This window comes from Papio anubis, chromosome 6 (genome assembly GCF_008728515.1).
Source record: "Papio anubis isolate 15944 chromosome 6, Panubis1.0, whole genome shotgun sequence".
NCBI lineage: Eukaryota > Metazoa > Chordata > Mammalia > Primates > Cercopithecidae > Papio > Papio anubis.
The window spans coordinates 134,951,968-134,978,115 of record NC_044981.1 but is presented as its reverse complement, the minus strand read 5'-3'; the positions used below and the strand labels follow the sequence as shown (position 1 = coordinate 134,978,115).

Below are 26,148 nucleotides of genomic sequence, written 5' to 3'. Positions count from 1 at the left end.
TGAGGCAGGAGAATCATTGCACTCCAGCCTGGCAACAAAGCGAGACTCTGTCACAAAAAAAAAAAAAAAAAAACCACCATGCCTATATGTGAATTAATTTATCATATCATTTTCCCTCAAGACAGAGAAGCTCTGGGATAGTAGAGATTTATAGTCAATAATGGATGGATGGAACAAAAAAAAAAGACTGTCAGAAAAATAGAAGTAAGGGATGCATTAAGGAAACTTTCCATATTTACTCTTTTGTTGACCACCTCCATACAAGAAAGCCTCATTCTCACTAAATATGTTCTATCTTTTAAAAGTAGCTCTTTTCTAGTCATATTTAACTGACAGTACCAAAAATAAATTAGTAGTTTGATCTGTCTGTTCCTGATAGTTATAGCACCTCACATGTGAATAGTACCGTACAATTTACAATATACTTGTATATTCATTATTCAATTTGATCCTTGGAATGGATATATGGTTTGCTTATTGGTCGATGAGGAATCTAACTCTCAGAGGCTTAATAGTTGAAATAAAGACAGACTCTCATTTTTCAGCCTTTAAAACCTTACTTTCCCAAACTCCACAATGTTCATGCTCATAGAACACCATTCTCAGTGGATACTCACATTTCATCACACCTTGAATTTCATAAACAGGCTTGAGAATCAGGGTACCATAAAAGTCTTTAGGAAACGGATTCGTTGAGTCCCACTTATTTGAAAAATCTGTAAGTTTTACAGTTCTTGTTCTGTTCTTAGGAATCTTCCATTCAACAATCTCCTTTAAAGTATAAATACGTTCATCTTCACATTCGTAGAATTTTCCTTCTTGTGACAAAGGCAAATTAAATGAGTGATTTTGATGATTCCTTACTACTGTACAGCTTACCATTATTTCTCCATCAATCTCTTCAACTGAGTTGAGCATGATTTGCTCACCCTGCTCTATGATGAAGTTCTCTAGTTTTATATCCTTCTGATGATAGAAGCAAGGATGCCCTAGTCTACTTGGTCCAATATGAATGGTCCTTGTGATTTCTTCCATAGTAAGGTACGGAGTTTTATCAGCCATGATCTTAAAAAGACCTAAGAACAGAATTATGTGAATTAAAAAGAGACTTCTTACAATGAAAATTCTCACAAGAAAATCGCAATGAGAGAGTTATAACACAAATACTGTGTACATTTTTAAAGTGATACCTTTTTAAAGATAAAAGATGCTTGTTTTTATCCAGAGTTCTTCTAGGTAAAATTATAAAGTATTGCTTTTAGATCACTAGATCATTAGACCAGACAATACAAATGGAGATAAGGGGAAAATACCTTGAAATAGAAAAGACCCTATTCTTGGAAATGGGAAATCTGGATGACACTGGCTCTGTTCCAACTACTTTGTGATCTCAAGCAAGACATCTTACTTCTCAGTCATATTTTAAATTTTTTATTTTTAAAATGAGAAGATTGGATTTGGTCAGCTTTTTTATGAATATATGCTCTAGACACACTAAAATTAAAAGATATTCCCAAAGGGATGGATTTGTAGTCATATTAATGATTTAAAAACTATATATCTGGGCCTGTAATCCCAGCACTTTGGGAGGCTGAGGTGAGAGGATCACTTGAGGCCAGGAGTTTGAGACCAACCTCGGCAACATGGCAAATCCCCATCTCTACAAAAAATACAAAAATTAGCTGGGCATAGTGGCATGCACCTTTAGTCCCAGTTACTTGGGAGGCTGAGGTGAGAGGATTGGTTGAGCTCGGGAGGTAGAGGTTGTAGGGAGCCACGATCACTCCACTGCACTCCAGCCTAGGCAACAGAGTGAGACTCTGTCTCTCAAAAAATAAAATAAAATAAAATAAAATAAAGCTATATAACTTGGACTAGATAGATAGCAGTGATGGTTGCACAATATTCCAAATGTACTTAAAGCCACTAAACTGTACACTTTAAAATGGTAAAGTTCATGTTATGTGTATTTTACCACAATGAAAAGTATCTGCACAGGTCCAAATAATGTAAGACTTCTTAGAAACTTTAAATACACTGTGACTCTCAAGAGAAGAATATGAGATGCAGAATTTCCCGAATTTCTTTGATTATAAAACCCTTGTGGAAAACACACATTAATAAATCACAACATACTACATCACATAACCCTCCTTGAAAACACCAGGTTCTGTAGTTGTTCTGGACTGACTGCTCTTGACTATATTTCAATTGTTCTTCTCATTTTCTCTCATTACTTCTCTAATTTTTCCATTAGAAAATTGCACTATTTTCACTATTTCATTGATCTCTATTTCACCAATTTCAGTATTTAAAATGTTATCTCTATCAGGATAACCAACTACTACAATAAAATTTTACTGCTTAAGATACAGCTTTTTGTATAATGTATGTCTAAGTGGTTCCATTTGATTTATTTTATTTTTATTTTATGGGCACATCTGCTTTGTATCACTTTCAGAAATGCATTTATTGAATAGATTTTAATAAATTCCAGAGAAAATGAGAACAAAGCAGAAATTAGTTAATTGCTTTCTTAACCAAAAGTAATTAAGAATATTGTATACTAGCATGCTCTAAGAAGATAGTATATTTTTAAAAACTTAGTAAAATTATATAGCTTCAAAAAATCTTTTATTATTTCATCAACAAGTGTATTCCAATGAAATTCATCTATATATCAAATCATTTTTAGCCAGATTATAGTGTCATTTTTGTATATTTTTGGTTACTGTTCAAAGATTATTTTAATCCGTTATTTTTGAAGTCGTTTTTACTCATACAAACAAAAGGAATTTTGGTGATTTTTAGACATAAACTTCCTGAAAAACTGTGACTGATGGAATCTTGGCAGGAATGAGCAAGGTAGCAAATGCAACCTATCCTAAAAACTTAGAAATGGAACAGTGTTCATTCACTGCATGGTATGCTTGACTGAAGTAAGGGAAAGACACATTTACTTTGAAGGAATTTCTCATTTTATTACATCTTGTATCAGGGAGAATTCAATAAAATCGTGCTCTTGAATTCACCACAGTAAATGAATTTGTGTGTGTGTCTGTGCCTGAGTGTGTTTAATCTCATTTGTCTGTGTGTGAAGATTTATTTCTAAGAGTCCACAATCATCATCAGGGTATAGAAAATTCAGCAGTTTTTGTGAAATAAGTTTTAAAAAAATACTTACCTAAAATCTCATAAAGGATAGAGACACATAGTTTTATTTTTATCCTAGCTGTATCGATGACATAAGTCACAGAGAATTAATTTGGCGTCATCTTTCTTGGGGAATAGAGCTCACCTAAGGTAATAACACACCTAAAATATTATGAAGTAGGAAAAGACTAAAACCCTAAGGGCCACCATTATTTCAGTTAATCACGCTATTCAGAGCTGTCTTGCTGGATGTTTCTATTGCAAGAAAAATGTGTCTGTGAATCTGTGTGCTTTTCCTTAAAAGATGATGAAGTACACAGTTTAGCATATTAAAGTGGCACAATATAGGAAAAATATTTGATTAACTTATCTCTTCATATACTGTTGCAGCCAATCCAAGTAATTCTTTTTAATAACAGCCATTGAAAGCCATAAAACTAGGGCATGTTGTTGTTGTTGTCTTAATATGATGCCATATTGGAACTTCAGTTTCACAATGAAGAAAGTTAAATAAAAAGTTAAATAAAAAGCACCATTGGGACTTATTAGATCTAAATGTGACCCATTTTTTTCCATTTTTTTTCTCAAAGTGTACAATAGTTTTATACTGGGAAAAATATGCTTTGTTATTCTTCCAAATAAAGACAAGACACATTCTAAGAGTTAAGTAATCAAGTTATTAAAATAAGCCAACATGCAACCTTTATAAAACAAGTTAACAGATGAAAATAGATGTCTATTTCCACCTTGGATTGTCAAATCTCTCTCTCTCTCTCTCTTTTTTTTTTTTTTTTTTTTTTGTTGTTGTTGTTGTTGTTGAGATGGAGTCTTGCTCTGTCTCCCAGGCTAGAGTGCAATGGCACGATCTCAGCTCACTGCAACCTCCACCTCCCGGGTTCAAGCGATTCTTCTGCCTCAGCCTCCCGAGTAGTTGGGATTACAGGTGTGCACCACCATACCCAGTTAATTTTTGTATTTTTAATAGAGGCAGGGTTTAGCCATGTTGGCCAGGCTGGTCTTGAACTCCTGACCTCAGGTAATCTGCCCACCTCAGCCTCCCAAAGTGCTGGGATTACAGGTGTGAGCCACTGCACCTGGCCTGTTAGTTCTTAAAAGGAATTTTATTGTTATTTTTGAATTAGGAGACATTGCTCTTAAAAAACATGTAACTTAACTAACAAAATCATGGGAAATGCAATAGATTGAGCGGTTAAAAATTAATTAATAAATGAAGGTAGTCTTTCAAGTCTTTTCCTTGAATCTTAGGTTTTGAGGGAGTTTATATTTTTAACCCATTCTTAATGATTTGCAGTTGTTATTAACAGTAATTACAACAATTGAAATTTGTTTAGAAATTTACAAGTTTGAAAACTTTTTCTTATGCATCATTTATCCTTACAATAATCTTTTGAGGACAATGAAAGAAATATTATTACTATAGGGGGATATGAAAATAGCTGCAATTTTTACAACTGGTAGTCATAGCTCTGGAATCTCAATCTGAACTTTGACATCCAAGTTTTGCATCCTGCCACAAGCCAGGCTTGCCTCCCTGTTGCATGTATGACTTACAAGGACATTGCTCATGAGAAGAACATGTTTATAGGTCTTACCAGCCAGCCCTCTCTTTACATGGATCAGCCTTCCCCAGATGCCACAGTGTGAGAAGAACAATAATGATCTCCTCGTCCTACTGTGAAGGCTTTGATGGGTTATTTCATGCACACCATTTCAATCTAAAGATGAATAGAGATACTTGAGCTAGAACTTCTAATGGAAACACTGGATTTGGGATAATCTTGAAAAAGATACATTTGTAGAATATACCAACCTAAAAATTGTCTTGGGAATGTAACACAATGATAGAAAAGCCACAGAAACATGTGAAATGAGAATTATATATGACAAATATATAATAACAAGGATGTTCAGGTCGGTATATTCCACAAATCCATCAAAGCAAAACGTTCAAAACCCTCAAAGTATTGGAATATAAAATAACAATGTCTGAACTGAGAAGAGTCTCCAGATTTTGGTGTCAATTATAGATCATTGAACATCATCAGCTAATGAGTGACTACAACTGTTTTCATAGAAGAGTCTTCAAGAACAGAAATAAGCAGTGTGGGGGAAGTCAAAGTTTGTGATAAAGAAATGATACACAGTAACTTAACTGAGTATTTGGGAGGGCAGAACATATGTCAAACATGGTGATGAAGTTTCTTAAAATGTTGAGGGAAACTAAGTGAAACTATAGAATGCTTATATTCACATGTCTTTACATTAATAACTGATTTGGGGCCAGGCGTGGTGGGTCTCACCTGTAATCCCAGCACTTTGGGAGACCAAGGGGGGCAAATAATTTCAGGTCAAGAGTTCAAGGCCAGCCTGGCCAACATGGTGAAACCCCGTCTCCACTAAAAATACCAAAAAAAAAAAAAAATAGCTGGGTGTTGTGGTGCGTGCCTGTAGTCCCAGCTGCTAGGGAGGCTGAGGCAGGAGAATTGCTTGAACCTAGGAGACAAAGGTTGCTGTGAGCTGAGATCATGTCACTGCACTCCAGCCTGGGCAACAGAGTGAGACTCCATCTCAAAATAAGAATAGTAATAATGATAATAATTGAATTAAAACTATCTGCAATAGCTATTAATAGGTTTTCAGATTTATTTTACCTGCAGAGGTAAAAGAATATATCGTAAAATCTTTCAATTCATTTTTACCTCTTTGGTTCAACCATTGCATGGGGAAAACAAACAAATTTTCCTAGTAACATTTAAACTCCTTAAAAGGAATGACTGCAAAACCTAACACATTTGGGATGCTTAACAAATAACACATTAATAATGTTAGCTCTTAAGATCAAATGATATAATCTGATATCTAGGCCTAAAGCTTTATTATAATCATAGCTTATTAATAAATGTGCCACACATCATGCACACACTTGTTCATGTTAAAACTTCCTCTCTCCCAGGCAGAGAGAGTAATAGACCTAGGATGAGGAGAGAGAATGTGAGAAATTGTTATTTTCATAACCTTGCTGGCAACACAGCTCCCTGGATGCTCATTAGTTCTGCAGAGCACTGCTCCTCGGGTTTTGAGAAGACACATAGAGGTATGAGGGCTAGAAAGAAACTCCACAGACCTTAGGCACCCCCAAACCTCTCACAAAGCATTGTTAAGAAGATTTTCAGAATACCACATATTTGCTGTTTCTAGCCCTAGGTGATTTTAGGTAGTAGAATTTTCAGGATTCCTGGCCCTAGGTGCTTTTGGGCAGTGTAGAACTTTCAGGATAAAGGAACATAACTAGAGTGGGGTGGTTAAGATTATGGCTTTCCAATTCCTATTAGCCTGGGTTTTAATTCTGGCCTCAGTCCCTTCCTTCATGTGTAAATTTTAGAATTCAAAGTCTCATGGCTACAATTTCCTTTTTCATAAAATGAGAAAAATTCTATCACTTACCACATAAGGTCATTGTGGTGATTAAATAAGCTAATACAGGTAACATGATTAGATAGTACTTAACACCTAGTAAGCACCAAATGATTAAAAACACAGTGCTTATTAAATCTCCTCATTTGCCTTTACTCTTGGATTCTAAGCCATTGTAGGATGGTTATAAGGTCAGAAAAATTAGTACCTATGGAAGTTCAATGCCAACGAGGACAAATGAGATATTCTAGTCTGGATCAAAATCGAGATAACAAAATATATGGAATCTACAGCTCAGCATCTGGCACAGATTGAGCAAAAATTTCCAGCAATGATAATTTTCACAGATTTCACCAGCATGTTTGAATATGGAAATGAGCTTCAGGTGACCACTTTAGGTGGACTGCCTTTGGAGAAATATTTCCAGGTTGCTTTGAGGAGCTTGTCTGACCCCATGCTTTGATAAATTACTTAGGATTTAACCATCATAATTTTATGCCCATAATGAGCAGATTATAGGGAGAATAAAAGATGTAAGCACATTTTAAATGCAAATATTATGCTGCTTGTTGTTATTCACAAAGTATACATTATACACAGTTACTGAAGTTCCCTTGAACAAAGGAAACAGCAAAATGCCAAGGCATTTTTGAAAATGTGTTTTATCCATGACTCTGAAAGGTAGCTGAAGCCAACTAAGGGAGTACTATACCCTCCCTCTATTTTAATGATCTTAATTTTGTTAATGGAATGTTAGTAGAAAGAGTTTGGGAGCCATGTGGAGCTGATTGTGTTGTTCAGTATTGATGTTGCCTGCAAATTAAATGTACCTAAGTAGCCACCTGTTTATGCTCATGATTATGTAAAGCCCCATATGTTTCTCTCTCTACACATGGGAGGTAAATATTGAAAAAATTATTCTGGTGTGAAGGGTGAAAACAGCAGCAATTCTTCTATAACTGTCAACATATGCTGTGGTGTTTCCTTGTAACATTGTGCTTTGTCTGACATATTTGCTGATTTTTACCATGCAGTGTTCAAAAAATCTGTTACCCATGGTTATAAAAACAATTAAAAATCAGTTTACATTAAATTCAAATTAGGAAAAGGTATAATTTCCCGATGTAACCATAAGTATTAAATGAACATCAGGGCTTAGGATTTAAATAGATTTTGATTTGCACAATAAAGAAAACTGAATTTTTGTTATTCTAAATTCACCAGCATAATAAGAAGGAACATTTTCTCTCTAAGCACATTACTTTGGTTCCATATTACTAGGCAATAAAAACTAATTTCAATAGCATGAATTTGAAAATCCCACCTAAAATCGGCAGTGTGCTCCTGAACTGGCTAACCCACCACTATCCCAGTGGATTCGACTTGGAAAGGAGCTCACTGGCCCCTGACAGTCCTCTCTGGAAGCTTTGACCTGGTACCTGGTCCGCAGGAACTCCTGAATAGCTCTGAGATGAATTTCTTCAGAGCACTGGGGGATCTCGTGCGGGTAACTCCTATGGAACTGCCTCAAAACTATTCAGAGATCGGCCCGGACAGTCGCTTCTAGGAAAAATCATAGCGTTTGGAGCTGCTATTGTTGATCATGTTAGACACTGAAGATAAACAAATTGGGGTTTTCCAAGGTTTGTGTTTGATTAAGAGGGGTTTAAATGCTGGCTGTCTAGCAGCCCTGGACATGGCCGTCCCTGACTTTCCAGTATAAAGTATACACAAAAAGACACCAAAAATGATAGAAAATGATGAAAACTTACCACATCATCAAAAACTAAGAATAATAGACCAACTACTGCAAAATGCCAGAAGGAAGTTACTTCCTAATAAGGAGAATAGAGCTGCAATGAGAAAATTCAAGGCCTACCCATGCTGAGGCTCATGAAAAGAGGAGCTCCTCCAAATTTTTAAAAGATTATAATAATGAGAAAAACAATGTTAACACTGTTATTGTGTTATGTGCCATGGTCTGTAGTAAGCTAATCTCCTCATTTAATTTATTTGATCCTCTGAAGAATTTTGTGAGGTAAATACTATTAATGTTTTCCCTACTTTATAAATGAGAAAATTGTTAAATCAAAGCACCGAAACACACCAAGGAACCCAGCCCAAATTTTTATTTGTGTGTTTGTGTTTCTCTGTGTGTATGTGTGTGTAGTATGTGTATATATGTATGCATATATTTACATATATTCTGAAAAAAATTTAACAAATTTAAAATAAAATTAAAATCACTCATTCTCACTGGACTGAAACAGCTGCTTTTAAAATTCTGACCTTTTTAACTTGATATATATAGAGAGAGAGATAAAAATGTTTTAAACAATGTCAAAAACTTTACTATAGACACTTCATTTGAATCTTACTTGTCTCATTTAATACTGAACCCCAAATAAACCCCATGCTTTAGAATATTTTTCACAAATATAGTTGTTAATAGATGAATATGTTGTAAGGAATGTATCATAATTTACCCGATTCCTCACTGTTGGGCATATAAGTTGATTCTATTGTTTTACTATTACAAATAATTCTAAAATGATTATTTCTTTGTAGTTAATTCTGACAAGTTGAAGCACTGAGTTAAAGCTTTAGACATTATAAAGGCTCTTTTCTCAGCAGAGTACTGGTTCCAGGATGGCAGAACCAAGACTAAGTGTACCTGTGTCATTAATCATTATTTCTGTACATACTTAAGATGTAGATGGAATTCAAAATATATTACATGTATTTTCAAAGAAGCTACTCAATCTATTATCAAATTTATTTTCAGGAAGGATACACTCCTCAGTTAGGTTTAAGAGTGACCCTTTGATAATATTTTTCCCAACTTCATTATTGCAAAAGCTTAGCTAGCTATATAGGTGGAAAAGTTGTTATTGTGTTAGTACAAACTGATTTCTACATAATTATAAACCATCTGAATTTCTTCTAAGCTTTGTCCATTTTCCTATTAGTGTTCTACCAGAATTTTTATTGATTTTTGTTTTTCATTTTAGTGACATTTAGTCTTAAAAATTGAGTTATTTTCCTTCGCTATTAAACATTTCTTCCTTTACGACAGAAAATTTCATTTTATGTATTCAAATATATTGTTACTTTATGGTTTTATATTTGCAACTTGAAAGTTGTTTCAAATATAGACATAAGATAGTTTTCCTCAAAATTTAATGTTTTCATCTATTTCAAATTTCTTTTGCTATCTGGTATAATGTTGATGATCCAATTTGATCTACTGTTGGTTACATTATTAACTGTACCAAAACAATGTAATAAATAATTCTTCCTTTAAACCCAACTGTGTGGTAAAAACTTTATCAAACAGAAAATAATACTCTACATTAAAGTCTGTTTCTGGGCTATAAACAAATGCTTAAGTGCATGGTACTGGAGTCAAATTAAAAACATTGCTATGACACTTCTATAACTACTAGTACAACTGTTGTTAAAGTAATTTATTAATGCGGTTTTTGATTTTCTTAACCAACATATAGTACCATTTATTTTAACTTTCTATCAGGCATTAATGTTGGCAGGACAAGTACTCCCTCATTATCTTATTTTTAAAATATTTGCTTGAATATCTTCACTTGTTTATTCGCCCAAGTGATTTTTACAATTACTCTCTCAAGAGGCAACATAATAATAATGATGATTATAATATGGAAAGTTTATTCTGCAATATGTTGAATATAAATTAATTCACATGCAGTTGATATATTTATAATATTCAGTTTTCTGATTCAAGCACATAAGTCTGTTTATTTTTAATAAATAAACTTGCATAATACTTTTTAAATAAATAAATGAGTTAAAGTTATAAAATATGTTACCCCTATATATTCTAAGTGCTTATAAATGGAAAATTATAACTATATGTATTCTTATAAGGAAGAATATATTCCTTTACGTACCTACAGTTGTTTTACGTATTTGTTCATCAAGTCATCTTACCAAGTTTCAATATTTTGTCTCATTTGATACTCTGTTTTCCTGGGTAATGTTACTATTTGCAAATAATTATTATCACCTCTTCTTTTAAATTTTCAATTTGTTTGAGGGAGAGTCTTGCTTTCACCCAGGCTGGAGTGTAGTGGTGGAGTCATAGATCACTGCAGCCTCAAACTCCTGGGTTCATGCCATCCTCCCACCTAAGCCTTTCAAAGAGCTGGGATTACAGGCATGAGCCACTATGCCCAACCAATTAACAACTCATTTCTAAAAGTTTTTAAATTCATTCATTTCTGGCCATATTTACTTACAATTCTAGAAAGAAGTTACATAGGTCAAAACAAACACCTTTATAAGAACAACTCTTCCCTTTCATCACTCACCTAAGCACTGCACATCTTGGTTCCCCTACCTGACTACAGGGCATCGTTGACAGTGTGACCCTCTGCTAGGTCTGTCAGGCCCTGTCATTTTAAAGGATGCTGAAGATTTAAAATTTCATTTTTCCAAAAAAATGGAGACAGGGATACTAAAGGCCATTGAATTGTATATTTTAAACAGGTGAATGTTGTTATGTGGAAATTGTTATAATGCTATTAACTCAAAAAAATGAGATGGGAAACACAAACAATTAAGTCACACCCTCAAAAAAGTAGTTAGATTGGCCCTCTCGAAAGTTCCTGGTTGGAATGCAAATTAGCAGAGCCTTTATGAAATGTGATTGACAATATGTATCAGATCTTTAAAAGCATTTTTCCTTCTATGTATATAAGATTATTGTAATAGTCAGAAATGCAGACAAAGTTTTAGTTTAAAAGGCTGTTCATCACAGTACAAATTGTATAAACGGCCATGTTCAGGATGGATTGAATAAATTACAGAATATGCATATGAGGGACTATTATCTAGAAAATAAAAATTATGCTTTGAAGAATATTTAATGACACAGGCAAGTCCTCAGAATAAGATTCTTTTCCCCATTATACTAAAAAGTGTCTATATGTATGCACGTGTACAATGCACTGGAAAACAACAGAAATAAATGTATCTAACAGTACTGCTGGATGACTCTGGTGATGATATTATAGTGAGTTTTATATACTTCCCTGCATTTTCTCCCATTTTCTAATTGTCTACAAGATGCACGTGTTACTCGTAAAACAGAAAAACAAATACATCTTATAGCTTTAGAACTTGGGTTCTTTATCTTCACACAAAATCCTGCACATGAATGTTTATAGCAGCCTTATTCATAATTGCCAAAGCTTGGAAGTAATCACGATGTCCTTCAGTAGGTGAATGGATAAACTGTGTCATATCCAGACAATGAAATATTACTTGACGCTAAAAAGAAATGACTTATTACATCATGAAAAGCCATGTAAGAACCTTAAATACATATTAGTAAGTGAAAGAAATCAATCTTTAAAGGCTACATACTATATGATTCCAACTATATGATGCTCTGAAAAAGGCAAAATATGGAGACAGGAAAAGCATCAGTAGTTACCAGGGGTTTGAGAAGAGAGGGGAATGAGTAGGCAAAGCACAAAGGATTTTTAGGGTGGGTTCTATCAAAGTAGATACGTGTCATTCTACGTTTATCAAAACCCATCGAATGTACACCACCAAAAGTGAACCCAAATATAAAACTTTGATATGTCAATGAAGGTTCACACTTGCAACAAGTGTACCACTCTAGTGTTGCGTGTTGGTGGTGGGGGAGGCTGCCATGCATGGTGTGTTGGGGGTCAGGAAGTACAGGGAAACTCTGCTTACATTCCAATGGCAGAAACTCTAAATATCCAAAATATGACTGCGTATAGTTATAGAAATGTGCTCTACCAATGTTCAGTTAAGATGCAAGAAACAGAAGATCCAATTGTTTAAGGGCAATCTGGTTCCTCTCATGAGAGTCCTTCCCTGCTGGTACAGTTACGGTAACATCATAAAAAGCTTTTAGAATTGTGCCTGTAAGAAAGAGGGATGGTAAGGACCAGGAGAGATGAGACAGATTTTAGAAGATGGAAATAAAACATTAATACAAGGAAAACTTATAGGACAGCACCAGCTGTGGAACAGTCTCCTTTAAAATGATCTTTCTGACAGAATTCTGATCTGATATTAAAATGCACATAGGTGGGTAACAGAATAATTTTAACCTAGAACTGCAAAATCTGTTTGTCTTTTGGCTAATACATATGGTAGTTATCCAAAGACCAAGGATGCAGAGAAATAATCTGATCATATACTAAAAAGCAAGATAAAAAATATTAGGCCAAGAAACAGATCTTAAAATTACTTTAAAAACCTGAACTTCTTTTGCACACTGATTAATTCATTTTCTTGCATAGTTTATACAAAATACCCCTTTTGTCAAGGAAAAGATGTTGTAAGGTAGACACAGCTGAGTTTACTTTGCTTAAGTGAGCACAGTGGGAAATAGGTACCTTGAGGGAACTTGACCCAGAAAATTTGGAAAAACAGCCCCTGATTCCTTGGATAGTGAATTATCTAAAAGGCAGGGAGCTTTATTTAGAGCTGCTCTGAGTCATGTTTTATCATAACATCCAGATGGAAAAACAGTAGCAACTTCTGACTTACATTCCCTGCTTCTTTTAACAAAAGTCCCTAAAAAACAGAAGATTGAAAGGTTATTTAGAGCTAGCAAATGTATGTTTTTTTAACATAATAATTTTCCTATCAGGTCCTTTGAAACTTATGTTTTAGTCAAATAAAAAAATCAGCTACAGTCATAAAATAGTTAAGGATGAAAGATTGATCATTTCAATAGTAGATGAAAATACAATGAATGATGATTCAATGTAATACATATTTTCTGTTAATGCAGTATATAATTCTCCAAATGAAACAATGGTCATTGTTAACATGTTACAATTAACCATGTTAATATATTACATATTACCTGGGCATAAGGAACAGACTTTATAAATTTTAGCCATTTATCCTTAATTAATTTCTTACAGAAACAATTCTATTAATTCAATTTCTGTCATAAGTTATTTTAATACTTTTCTGAATTTTTCACATGTATAATAAAGGTATTTTTTTTTTAAGTCTTACGGCTTAAGGGATATAGTCATGTTGGAAGAGAATTCTCCGTGGCATTTCTATACGCCTCGGGAGCTAGAGGAGCAGATTTCTTTTCAACTAGTATAAAAATGAAAGAGACTGTCTCCCTCCCCAGAGACATTCTAGGATAGTAAAGTCTTTCTCCTCGCCTCAAAGGAATTATTTTACATTCCAGGGTAATAAATATAATTTTTCATGGAGGGCAAAGGTTGGTAGTTTGCCAGCAACCCCTTGTATGTTTGGGGCTTGTAAGTTCAGGGTTCCCCAATTACATGTTCAGCAATCCCCTGTGTCACCTTGGGGGTCTTGGGGGTCAAAGACAACCTCTGAGACATGAAGCTTATGCTGCCTTCTGTGCACCTCGGGCTCACTGTCTCCTTAGTGGTGTAATTCGTGGAAGAGTGGTATTAGTCTAGTAGCTGCCTAGCTGCTTAAGAGTTTCTTGACAACTTGATAGATAAAATCCTTGTATCTGGTAGAAATTAATTTAAGTAGGAAGCATGGCCCAAAGCTTGTTTTTAATACATGGTTTAAATCCATGAAACATATGAAAGAAATTTTATATTTAGTGAATTTAGTAAATTTTCTAACATTCATCTAAAAATTTCTGTATCCTCTTGTTCTAGCAGTGATATTAATTCAAATCTTTTTAACATTACAATGCTACTATATACAGCAGAAAAATTCCTTATCATGGCGTTGATGTTGATTGACAAAAATATCACCTCTTTTGTTTCTATGATTAAGCAAGAAGTGCTTCAGAACACAAACTTGGACCTATACATACTGTTCAGATCTGTTATTTCCAATAGAGTACCGTTAATGTAGCCATTGTGCTGAGTATTTGAAATGTGGCTACTTGAATTAGGACAGTCTAAATTGAGATGTACTATAAGTGGAAAATATATATTAGATTTTAAAGGGTTAGCATGAAAAGAATATAAAATATCTCATTTTTATATGAATAAGTTGTTGAAACTATAATATCCTAGATACACATTTTTAAATAAAACATATTAAATTTAATGCCACCTTTCTTTTTTAACTTTTAAAGATATCAGTGCTAGGTAGCCTCCGAGATGGTGCCCAGTTATTTCTCCCTCCTGGTAGTCACACCCTTGTTCAGTCCCCTCCCAGACTGTGCTAGCATTGAACTGTCTGATCAAAAGAGTATAGTAGAAGTGATGGTATGTCACTTGTGAGATTAGGCCATAGAAGACTGGTTTCAGTCTTGGGCTTGCTCTCACTCTTAGAACACTAAGTCAGTGAGAACCGTATGGAGAGGACCATGTGGTAAAAACTGAAGCCTCCGAGAACAGTCATGTGAATGAACTTGGAAATGGATCTTCAAATCACAGTCAAGTTTTCAGAGACTCCATTCCCTGCCTACAGCTTCACTACAACTTCATGAAAGACCCTGAGGCAGAACTATAGCATCTAAAGCACTCCCGATTCCTCACCCTCATAAATTTTGTGAGATAATAAACGTTCATTGTTTTAAGTTTCTGAATTTAGACACAACTTACTATGAACATATATATAAGTAGTAAATGTGGATATTGAACATTTAAAATCACATATGAGGTTCATATTATATTTTTATTAGACAGTGCTAGGGCAGACTCAGCATAACCACTTGCTATGTGATTTTGGGCAAATAACTTGGTGATTCTGTTTTCTCATCTGTAAAGTCTGAATTCAATTAGTATTTATATATACATAAAAGTGTTTAGAAAAGTTTTATATGTAAAAGTATTAAGGACAATGTCTGGCACATCATTTATATCTTCATTTGAGTGTGTATTATGGACAGGATAGGATAAAGGGTAGTAGAGGATGTTCCATCTCAAGTATTTCTTCATGTCTGCTACCTCCTGAAACAAAATTCCTACACAGCAACAAAATTCATAGAGTATGGTCTAAATATTAAAACAGAAAAATGTCTTTATCTGGCCTTGTAATTTTAAGGGTGGTTTTATAGATGCAACTACAGTCTTCCTTGACCAAATCATTTAGAGACAAAGTGAACTTGCTCTTTGGGGGAAAAAAAAAAAAAATCCGTGCTCATCATAAAAATAGTATTGAAACACTCTCAGGCTATTTCTCATAACTAAGAGAATACATGTATTATTCATGCTTCATAACACTCTGAAAGGGGGACAAGTCTTTCCAGGAGGTAATCCAGAAATTTGGAACTTCACTGTAAACCACACATGACATGATTTACCAATCTATGCAGGTAATGCAATCAACTACCGAATAGGATATATTTTTGTTGTTTTTGGCCAGATTGGCATGTTTTCCAGCTCATAAAATGAACAGCTAGAAGGGCTGTTTTCTAAAAGAACAAGTTGTGCTTCTAAAACAGTATGTTTTGTTTCGTTCATTACTGAAATGATTGCTTATTATTTCTTTTAAAATATTTGAACATTTTTGAGGTGACAAAAGAGACATATGGAAATAAAATATTAATATAGGATGCAACCAGTGGTGTATATATTTGGAGTGTAGTTCCCCATTCGCATTTTAGTAAAAAAAAAAAAAAAAGGCTCCAGTTTGTCCCCTAAAAGGGTGCTTGTCAAACTCTGAAAACCTTTACCTTCTTGACTTTTTCTCGAGCTTTCATTTGCTGAAACTGCATCTACAAAGCTATGTTTATTGGTCAAAGGCTGGGTATCTTTCCTCAGTAGATTTTCTTTTTTTACAAAGAAGTAATTCTGTGCACTCTTGCCAAAGTATTTTCATCTTCAATACTTTTAAATTATCATAAAATTGAGGATATATGAGTTTATGTACTTTAATACAGAAGAGCAGGTCAATCTTTTTCAAAACTCTAAAAACTAACCCAAGAATTGGAGCAATCTGGGAAGCATTTATTGAAGAAAAATGGCTGAATCTTGGTAAGAACAGCAAAGTTTGTGGCACTTTAACTTGTATTCTCATTCTCTCCTCCCCCACACTCAGGGCCACAGTAACCTTGAAAACTAACAACCTATAATCATGAAAAAATCATCATCCTGACAGTCACAGGAGAAAACAGTAAGAGGCTGAAGTATCTTCAAAGCTCAATCCCAGAGAATTTTTATTATTCGACATATCTGGTGGCTCTCTGGAAGATCATACTTGCATTGTTGTCTCTTTGATCTCAGTTTGAACTCATTATTGGGGAAAGGCTTTTCCTCAGAGCAGTTGCCAAAAATAATAAAAGAAAATTGTTTAACTTTTGTGGCTACCTGCACTGGTGGGGAAAAAAAATAATAGGCTAACCCAAAAGCTTAAAAAGAAAATCTGGGAAATGAGATGTCCATAAGGACATTGAAAATTTCCAACATACTCCTAAGAAGTCACATCAGTAATTTTAAACACATGCCCAGGACTGTTTGCATACTCAAGAAAGACCCACGCAAGCCCTTACCTCTCAATTCTGGCTGACTGCAGCTCTTCCTGAGCCCAAATTCAAGGCTAAGCTAGAATTTTCAATTGCCTGACTGAATGCTGACAGAATGGTCCCAAATGAACAACAGAGTTCTTCAACACATACTGAAAACATTGTTTCAATTGTGTAAGTTAATCTCTGTTCAGACATTAGTTGTCCACTAAGCTAACTAAGCAGGGACTTCTGTGGCCACACATGATGGAGAATGCAGACTTTACAGATTTAGTTAAGAAAATTCACTAAACAAACAACTACTAATAGCAACAAGTCCTGGGAAAAGGAAACAATTTGATTATACAATTGCCACATTATATCATTTAAAATATCCAGTTTCAAACAAAAATTATGAGAATGCAAAGGAACAAGAAAGTATGACCTGTACACAGTGGGGGAGGGCAAGTAATCAATAGAAGCTGTCCCTGCAGAGCGAGATTCACCAAGAAAAGAAGAGAGAAGATTTAAATAAGCTGAATTAGAAATGAAATTGGAGATATTACAACCGATACCACATAAATACAAAAGATCATTCAAAGCTACTATGAACACCTTTACATGCACGAACTAGACAAATCCAGAGGAATTGGATAAATACCTGGAAATATACAATCCTCTTAGATTAAATCACAAAGAAATAGAAACCCTGAGCAGATCAATAACAAGCAGTGAGATTGAACCTGTAATTTAAAAATTGCCAACCCAAAAAAGTCCAGGGCCAGAGAGATTCACAGCTGAATTCTACCAGATGTTCCAAGAAGAATTACAACCGATCCTACTGAAACTACTCCAAAAAAAATAGAGAAAGATGGAATCCTCCCTAAGCATTCTATGAAATCAGTATCACCCCAACATCAAAACCAGGAAAGGCCATAACAAAAAAAGAAAACTATAGATAAAAATCCCTGAATATAGATGCAAAAATTCTCAACTAAATATTAGCTAACCAAATCTAATAGCATATCAAAAAGATAATACATCATTATCATGTGGGTTTCATCCCAGGGATACAGAGATAGTTTAACATACAAAAGTAAACAAATGTGACACATCACATAGACAGAATTAAAAACATAAATCACATAATCGTCTCAATAGATGTGGAAAAAGCATTTGATAAAATTCAGCATCCCTTTATGATAAAAACCCTCAATAAAATAGGCATAGAAGGGACTTAACTGAATATAATAAAAGCCGTATATGACAAACTCACAGCCAACATCACACTGAATGGGGAAAAGTTGAAAGTACTCCCACTGAGAACTGGAACAAGACAAGGTTGCCAACTTTCACCACTTCTCTTTAACATAGTACTGGAAGTCCTAGCCAGAACAATTAGACAAGAGAAAGAAATAAAGGGCATCCAAATTGGAAAAGAGGAAGGCAAACTGTTGCTATTTGCCAATGATATGATTGCACATCCAGAAAAACCTAAAGACTCATCCAAAAAGCTCTTAGATCTGATAAACAAATTTAGCAAAGTCTCAGGTTACAAAATTAATGTATACAAGTCAGTAGCACTGCTTTATACCATCAATGACCAAGCTGAGAATCAAACCAAGAGCTCCATCCCTTTACAATGGCTGCAAAAGAAACCAAAACAAAAACAAAAACCAACCTTACATTTTAACCAAGGAGGTGAAAGAACTGTACAAGGAAAACTAAAACACACTGTTAAAAGAAATCATAGATAACACAAACAAATGGAAACACAGCCCATGTTCACAGATGGGAAGAGTCAATATTGTGAAAATGACCAAACTGCCCAAAGGAATCTACAGATTCAATGCAATTCCCAACAAAATACTAGTATCGTTCTTCACAGAACTAGAAAAAGCAATCCTAAAATTAATATGGAACCCAAAAAGAGCCCACATAGCCAAAGCAATACTAACCAAAAATAACAAATATGGAGGCATCACATTACTCAATTTCAAATTATACTACAAGACTATAGTCACCAAAACAACATGGTACTTGTATGAAAATATGCACATAGACCAATGGAACAGAATACAGAATCCAAAAATAAAGCCACTCACAGTCAGGTGATCATCAACAAAGCATACAAAAACATAAGTTAGGGAAAGGACACCCTATTCAATAAATGGTGCTGGAAATACTGGCAATCCATATGTATGAGAATGAAACTGGATCCCCATTTCTCACATTATACAAAAATCAACTCAAGATGGATCAAAGATTTAAATCTAAGATCTGGAACCATAAAAATTCTAGAAGATAACATCAGAAAAATTCTTCTGGACATGAGCGTAGGCAAAGAATTCATGACTAAGACACCAAAAGAAAATGCCACAAAAATAAATAAATGGGACCAAATTAAACTGAAGAACTTCCACACAGCAAAAGAAATAAGCAGCAGAGTAAACAGACAACCCCCAGAGTGGGAGAAAATATTTGCAAACTATGCATCCAACCAAGGACTAATATCTAGAATCTACAAGGAACTCAAACAAATAAGCAAGAAGTAAACTAATAACCCCTCCAAAAAGTAGGCAAATGACATGAATAGACATTTCTCAAAAGACAATAGACATGTGAACAACAAACATATGAAAATGCCCAACATAACTAATAATCAAGGAAATGCAAATTAAAACCACAATGAAATACCACCTTACTCCTGAAAGAAAGGCCCTAATTAAAAAATTTTAAAAAATGATAGATTTGGGCATAAATCTAGTGAAAAGGGAACACTTTTACACTGCTGGTGAGAATGTAAATTAGTACAATCACTGTGGATAATAGTATGGAGATTCCTTAAAGAACTAAAAGTAGAACAATCCAGCAATTCCATTACTGCGTATCTACTCAAAGGAAGAAAGTCATTATATGAAAAAGACACATGCATACACATGCTTATAACAGCACAATTCACAATTGCAAAGATATGGAACTGACCTAACTGTCCATCAACCAACAAGTGGATTTAAAAATGTAGTATATACCCACCATGGAATACTACTCATCCTTAAAAAGAAATGAAATAATGTCTTTTGCAGCAACTTGGATGGAGTTGGATGCAATTAGTCTAACTGCAATAACTCAGGAATGAAAAACCAAATATCATATGTTCTCACTTATAAGTAGGAGCTAAGCTACGAGGACACAAAGGCATAAGAGTGATAAATGAACTTTGGGGACTTAGCAGGGAAGGTTGGGAGGGGGTGAAGGATTAAAAGACTACATATTGGGTACAGTGTTCACTGCTTTGTTGATGGGTGCACTAAAATCTCAGAAGTCACCACTAAAGAACTTCTCCATGTTATCAAAAACTACTTGTACCCCCAAATCTATGGAAATAATAATAATAATAATAACATAAACCATCTCTAAGGAAGCCCAGATATCAGACTTACTAGAGAAAAAAACTTAAATTAGCTATTTTAAATATATGCAAAGAACTAAAGAAAATCACGTCTACATAACTAGAACAAAAGTATGAGAATAATGTCTTACCAAATAGTTAATCTAAATCAAATGTGAAGAAAATTCAATTGAGATTATACCTTCAGAGGCAGAGGAAAAAAGTATAAAGAAAAGAACAGAGTCTCAAAGACCTATGGATCACCATAAAGCATAAGAATATATGAATAATAGGATTCCTAAAAGGCGAGAGGAGAGAGAGTGGTATAGAAAGAATATATAAAAAAAACTAATGACAAAAATTTTCAAAATTTGATGAAAAACAATCTACACGTTCAAGAAACTTAATATACTTCAAGTAGACTAAACCCAGAGATTCATGCCTAGACCACATGATGATCAAATGGTTGAAAATCAAAGACAGCCTTGGAATCAACCCAAATGCCCACCAATGATAGACTGAATAAAGAAAATGTGGTACATACATACCATGGAATACTATGCAGTCATAAAAATTAACAAGATCACTTTGCAGGGTCATAGATAGAGCTGGAAGCCATTATCCTTAACAAACTAACACAGGAACAGAAAACCAAACACCAGATGTTCTCGCTTATAAGTGGGAACCGAGCAATGAGACCACATGGACACAGAGAGGGCAGCAACACACACTGGGGCCTTTTGGGGGTATTGGGGGTATTGGGGGTATTGGCGGAGGAAAAACATCAGGATAAATAGCTAATGCATGTTGGGCTTAATACCTAGGTGATGGGTTGATAGATGCAGCAAACTGCCATGGAACATGTTTACCTATGTAACAAACCTACATGTCCCGCACATGTATACTAGAACTTAAAAAAAAAAAAAATTAAATTTTAAAAAAAGGAAAACAAAAATCAAATGCAAATGAAAAACTCTGAATATAGCAAAATAGAAACCATTCATCATGTACAAGATATCCTCAATAAGATTAAAAGCTAATTTTTACTCAGAAACTATGGAGGCCAAAAGCAGTAGGATGAGATATTTAGAATGCTGAAAGAAAAAGCCTATCAACCAAGAATTCTCTATTCAAGAAAACTGTGCTCTAAAACTTAAGGAGAAATTAAGAAATTTCTAGATAAATAAAAACTGAGAAAGTGTGACACTGTCAAACCTTCCCTACAAGAAATAGTAAAGCAAATCATTCAGGCTGAAATAAAAGGACACAAGACAGAACTCTCTTCCATATGAAGAAATAAAGAGTATTAATAAAGATAACTACAGAGGTAAATATAAAAGACAGTTTAAATACATAGTCTTGTTTGAAAATCTTTCGTCCTACCTGATTTAAAATTGCATAAATAACAATTACAAATCTATGTTTATGGGCACAACACATCTGTCAATAGAACAAAAACTTAGAGAACAGTAAAGAGAAATACGTGAATCCACTATTGTAACTGGAGACTTTAACATCCTGTTATAGACATGAAAAGATCCAGCAGGCAGAAAAACTAAGGGTACAGTTGAACTCAACAGAAACACCAATGAACTGGATATAATGGACATCTATAGATGACATCATCCATCCAACCACACCAGATTACACTTTCTTCTCAGGCTCACCTGGATATTCACCAAGATAGACCACATTCTAAGCCATAAAACACATTTATAGTTGGAAATTTTAAACAACATACTTCTCAATAAACCATTGATTAAAGACAAAATCTCAAGAGGAATGTTTTTTATTTATTTATTTATTTATTTATTTATTTTTTTTTAAATTTATTTATTATTATTATACTTTTAAGTTGTAGGGTACATGTCCATAGCGATGCAGGTTTGTTACATATGTATACTTGTGCCATGTTGGTCTGCTGCACCCATCAGCTTTCGTCATTTACATCAGGTATAACTCCCAATGCAATCCCTCCCCCTCCCCACCTCCCCGTGGGCCCGGTGTGTGATGTTCCCCTTCCTGGAGTCAGTGATCTCGTGTTCAGTTCCCACCTATGAGTGAGAACATGCGATTGTTTGGTTTTCTGTTCTTGTGATGGATTTTGCTAAGAATGATGGTTTCCAGCTGCATCCATGTCCCTACAAAGGGCCTTGACTCATCACCTTTTTTGGCTGCATAGTATTCCATGGTGTATATGTGCCACATTTTCTTAATCAATCTGTCACTGATGGACATTTGGGTTGATTCAAGTCTTTGCTATTGTGAATGGTGCATAATAAACATGTCGTGTGCATGTGTCTTTATAGCAGCATAATTTTTAATCCATACAGGTATATACCCAGTATTAATGGGATGGCTGGGTCATATAATTTTTTATCTAGTTCACAGAATCTTGGGAATGCAGCCATGTACTGTTTTCATAATGGTTGAACCTGGTTTTACAATCCACCAACAGTATAAAAGTGTTCCTATTTCATCCTCTCCAGCACCACTGTTGTTTTCCTGACTTTTTGAATGATATGCATTCTAACTGGTGTGAGATGGTATCTGTTAATGGTTTTTTGATTTGCATTTCTCCTGATAGCCAGTGATGGTGACATTTTTTCATATGTCTGTTGGCTGTATGAATGTCTTCTTTTAGAAATGTGTACATCCATTTTGCCACTTTTGGTGGGTTTGTTTGTTTTTTCTTGTAAATTTGTTTTGAGTTCTTTGTAGGTTCTGGATATTAGCCCTTTGTCAGATGAGTAGATTGCAAAGGTACATACATTCTGTAGGTTGCCTGTTACTCTGATGGTAGTTTCTTTTGCTGCTATTGCAGGCTCTTTAGTTTAATGAGGATCCCATTGTCAATTTAGCTGCTGCCGTTGCTTTTTGGTGTTTTGGAACATAGAAGTCTTTGCCCACATGCCTATGTCCTGAATGGTACTACCTAGGTTTTCCTCTAGGATTTTTAATAATTGTCAGTTAACATTTAAGTCTCTAATCCATCTTAGATTAATTTTCATTATAAGGAGTAAGGAAAGGATCAGTTTCAGCTTTCTACTTATGCGTATGAATTTTCCACAGCACCATTTATTAAATAGGGAATCCTTTCCCCATTTCTTGTTTTCTCAGGTTTGTCAAGATCAAGATGGCTGTAGATGTGTGATATTTCCTGAGGGACTCTGTTCTGTTCCCATTGGTCTATATCTCTGTTTGGTACCAGTACCATGCTGTTTTAGTTACTGTAGCGTTTGAAGTCAGGTAAGCGTGATATGGCACGTGCGCGACTTGGGATTGTCTTGGAGATCACGGGCTCTTTTGGTTCCATATGAGCTTTAAAGCAGTTTTCCAATTCTGTGAAGAAACTCATTGGTAGCTTGATGGGGATGGCATTTGAATCTATAAAATTACCTTGGGCAGTATGTTGTTTCCGCGATAATGATTCTTCTGTCCATGAGCGTAGACGCGTTCCATTTGTTTGTGTCCTCTTGTTTCGCGACGGTGGTTTGTAGTTCTCCTTGAAGGGTCCTTTACATCCGCATAAGTTGGATTCCTAGGTATTTTATTCTCTTTGAAGCAATTTGTAGATGGAAGTTCATTCATGATTTGGCTCTGTGTTTGTCTGTATTAGTGTGAATGCTTGTGATTTTGCACATTAATTTGTATCCTGGGGCTTGCTGAAGTTGCTTATCAGCTTAGGAGATTTTGGGCTGAGACAATGGGGTTTTCTAAATATACAATCATGTCATCTGCAAACAGGGACAATTTGACTTCTTCTTTTCCTAACTGAATGTTTTAAACTCGCTGAGAATAAAAATATACCATCAAAATGTGTGGAAAACAGAGAAGGCTGTGCTTAGAGGGAAATCTATAGCATCAAATGTATATACTAGAAAAGAAAAAAATATGTAAAAATCAATAATCTAAACTTCCACCTTAAGAAACTTGAAAAACAAGAGCAAATTACATCCTAAGTAAGCAGAAAAAATAAAAATAAAAATTAGAGCAGTAATAATGCAACTGAAAGCAGCGAACCAACAAAGAAAATCAACAAAACTTCAAGCTGTTTATTTGAAAAGATCAATAAAATAGATGTGCTTCTTGCCAGGCTAACTAAGCTAAAAGGAGCGTAGACACAAATTTTTAAATCAAAAATGAAAAGGGGCATCATTACAAATCCAGTGGACATTAAAAGGATAATAAAGGAATACCAGGGGCAACTCTATGCCCGCAAGTTTGATAACCTGTATGAAATAAGCCAACTCCTCAAAAGATACAATCTGCTAAAACTCACACAAGAAGAAATACACAATTTGAATAGGACTATTCCTATTAAATAAATTGAATTAATAATTAATAACCTCCCACAACAAAACACACCAGGCCTATATGGATTCACTGGTAAATTCTAACAAATATTTAGGGAAGAAATTACACACATTTTTACAATGTCTTCTGGAAAATATTAACAGAGGGAATAGTCCCTAACTCATTCTATGAGGCCAGCATTATTCTAATACCAAAACCAGGCACATGTGTTATAAGAAAACATCTCTCATTAACATAAATGGAAAAACTCTCAACCAAGTAGTATCAAATCAAAGCCAAGGATACATAGAAAAAATTATACACCACAGTTAAGTGGGTTTTATCCATATTTGTGTAAGGATGGCTTAACATTCAAAAATTAATTAATGTAATTCATCACATCAACAGGCAAAAGAAAAAATAATCACCCGATCATATCAATATATGCACAAAAATTATTTGACAAAATTCAACATGCATTCATGATTTTAAAAAAACCTCTCAGCAAATTAGAAATAAAAGTTTCCTCAATTTGATAAATAATATCTTTAAAAAATATCATATAGTTGACATCTTACTTCATGTTGAGAAGTTAGAACTTTTCAGCTAAGATCAGGAGCAAAGCTAGCATGGCACCTCTTACCACTCCTTTTTAATATTGTACTAGAAGTCCTAACAAATGGAATAAGACAAGAAAAGGAAATAAAAGGGATATTGATTGGGAAGGATAAAATAAAATTGTCTTTGTTCACAGGTAAAATGATTGTCTATGTAGAAAATCTAAAAAAAATCATAAAAAGCCTCCTAGAAGTAATAAGTAATTATAGCAAAGTTACACTTGGAATAAATGATAAATTAAAGCAAGTTTACAAGACATAAGTTTGATACAAAAGTCATTTTCCTATATGCCAGCAATAAACAAGAAAATTTGAAATTTAAAATGCAATACTGCCGGGCATCATGATTCACGCCTATAATCCCAACACTTTGGGAGGCCAAGGCGGGTGGATCACGAAGTCAGGAGTTCGAGATCAGCCTGGCCAACATGGTGAAACCTCATCTTTACTAAACATACAAAAATTAGTTGGTTGTGGTGGCAGGCACTGGTAGTCCCAGCTACTCAGGAGGCTGAGGCAGGAGAATTACTTGAACCCAGGAGGTGGAGGTTGCAGTGAACGAGATTGCAGCACTGCATTCCAGCCTGGGCAACAGAGCGAGGCTCTGTCTCAAAAAAGAAAAAAACAACAATACCATTTACATTATCATCCTCCCCAATAAAATACTTAGATATAAATCTAGCAAAATATGTACAAGTTCAACATGAGGAAGACTGTAACATTCTGATGAGAAACATCGAAAACTGAAATAATGAAGAGATATTTTATGTTCATCCATAGAAAGACTCAACATTGTCAAGATGTCAGTTATTCCAAACTAGATCTATAGATTA

The 26,148-nt window shown here is 34.6% G+C and overlaps 1 protein-coding gene across 10 annotated transcripts in view; it reads right to left on the bottom strand.

The window, feature by feature from the left end:
• The window catches only part of THEMIS (thymocyte selection associated), a 240,832-nt gene that overhangs the window by 149,313 nt on the left and 65,371 nt on the right, over window positions 1–26,148 (bottom strand). For 9 of the 10 annotated variants that reach the window (XR_002521777.2, XR_002521778.2, XM_009206133.4 and 6 more), the window contains one exon: window positions 618–1,076. Coding sequence is in view for 8 of the 10 variants with exons in the window: in XM_009206133.4 (XP_009204397.2) it covers window positions 618–1,076 (459 nt within the window). In the remaining 2 variants the exon portion in view is untranslated. Of the gene's footprint in view, window positions 1–617; window positions 1,077–4,766; window positions 4,890–26,148 lie in introns of all 10 variants that reach the window. The other variant, XM_009206134.4, reaches the window with a different exon arrangement.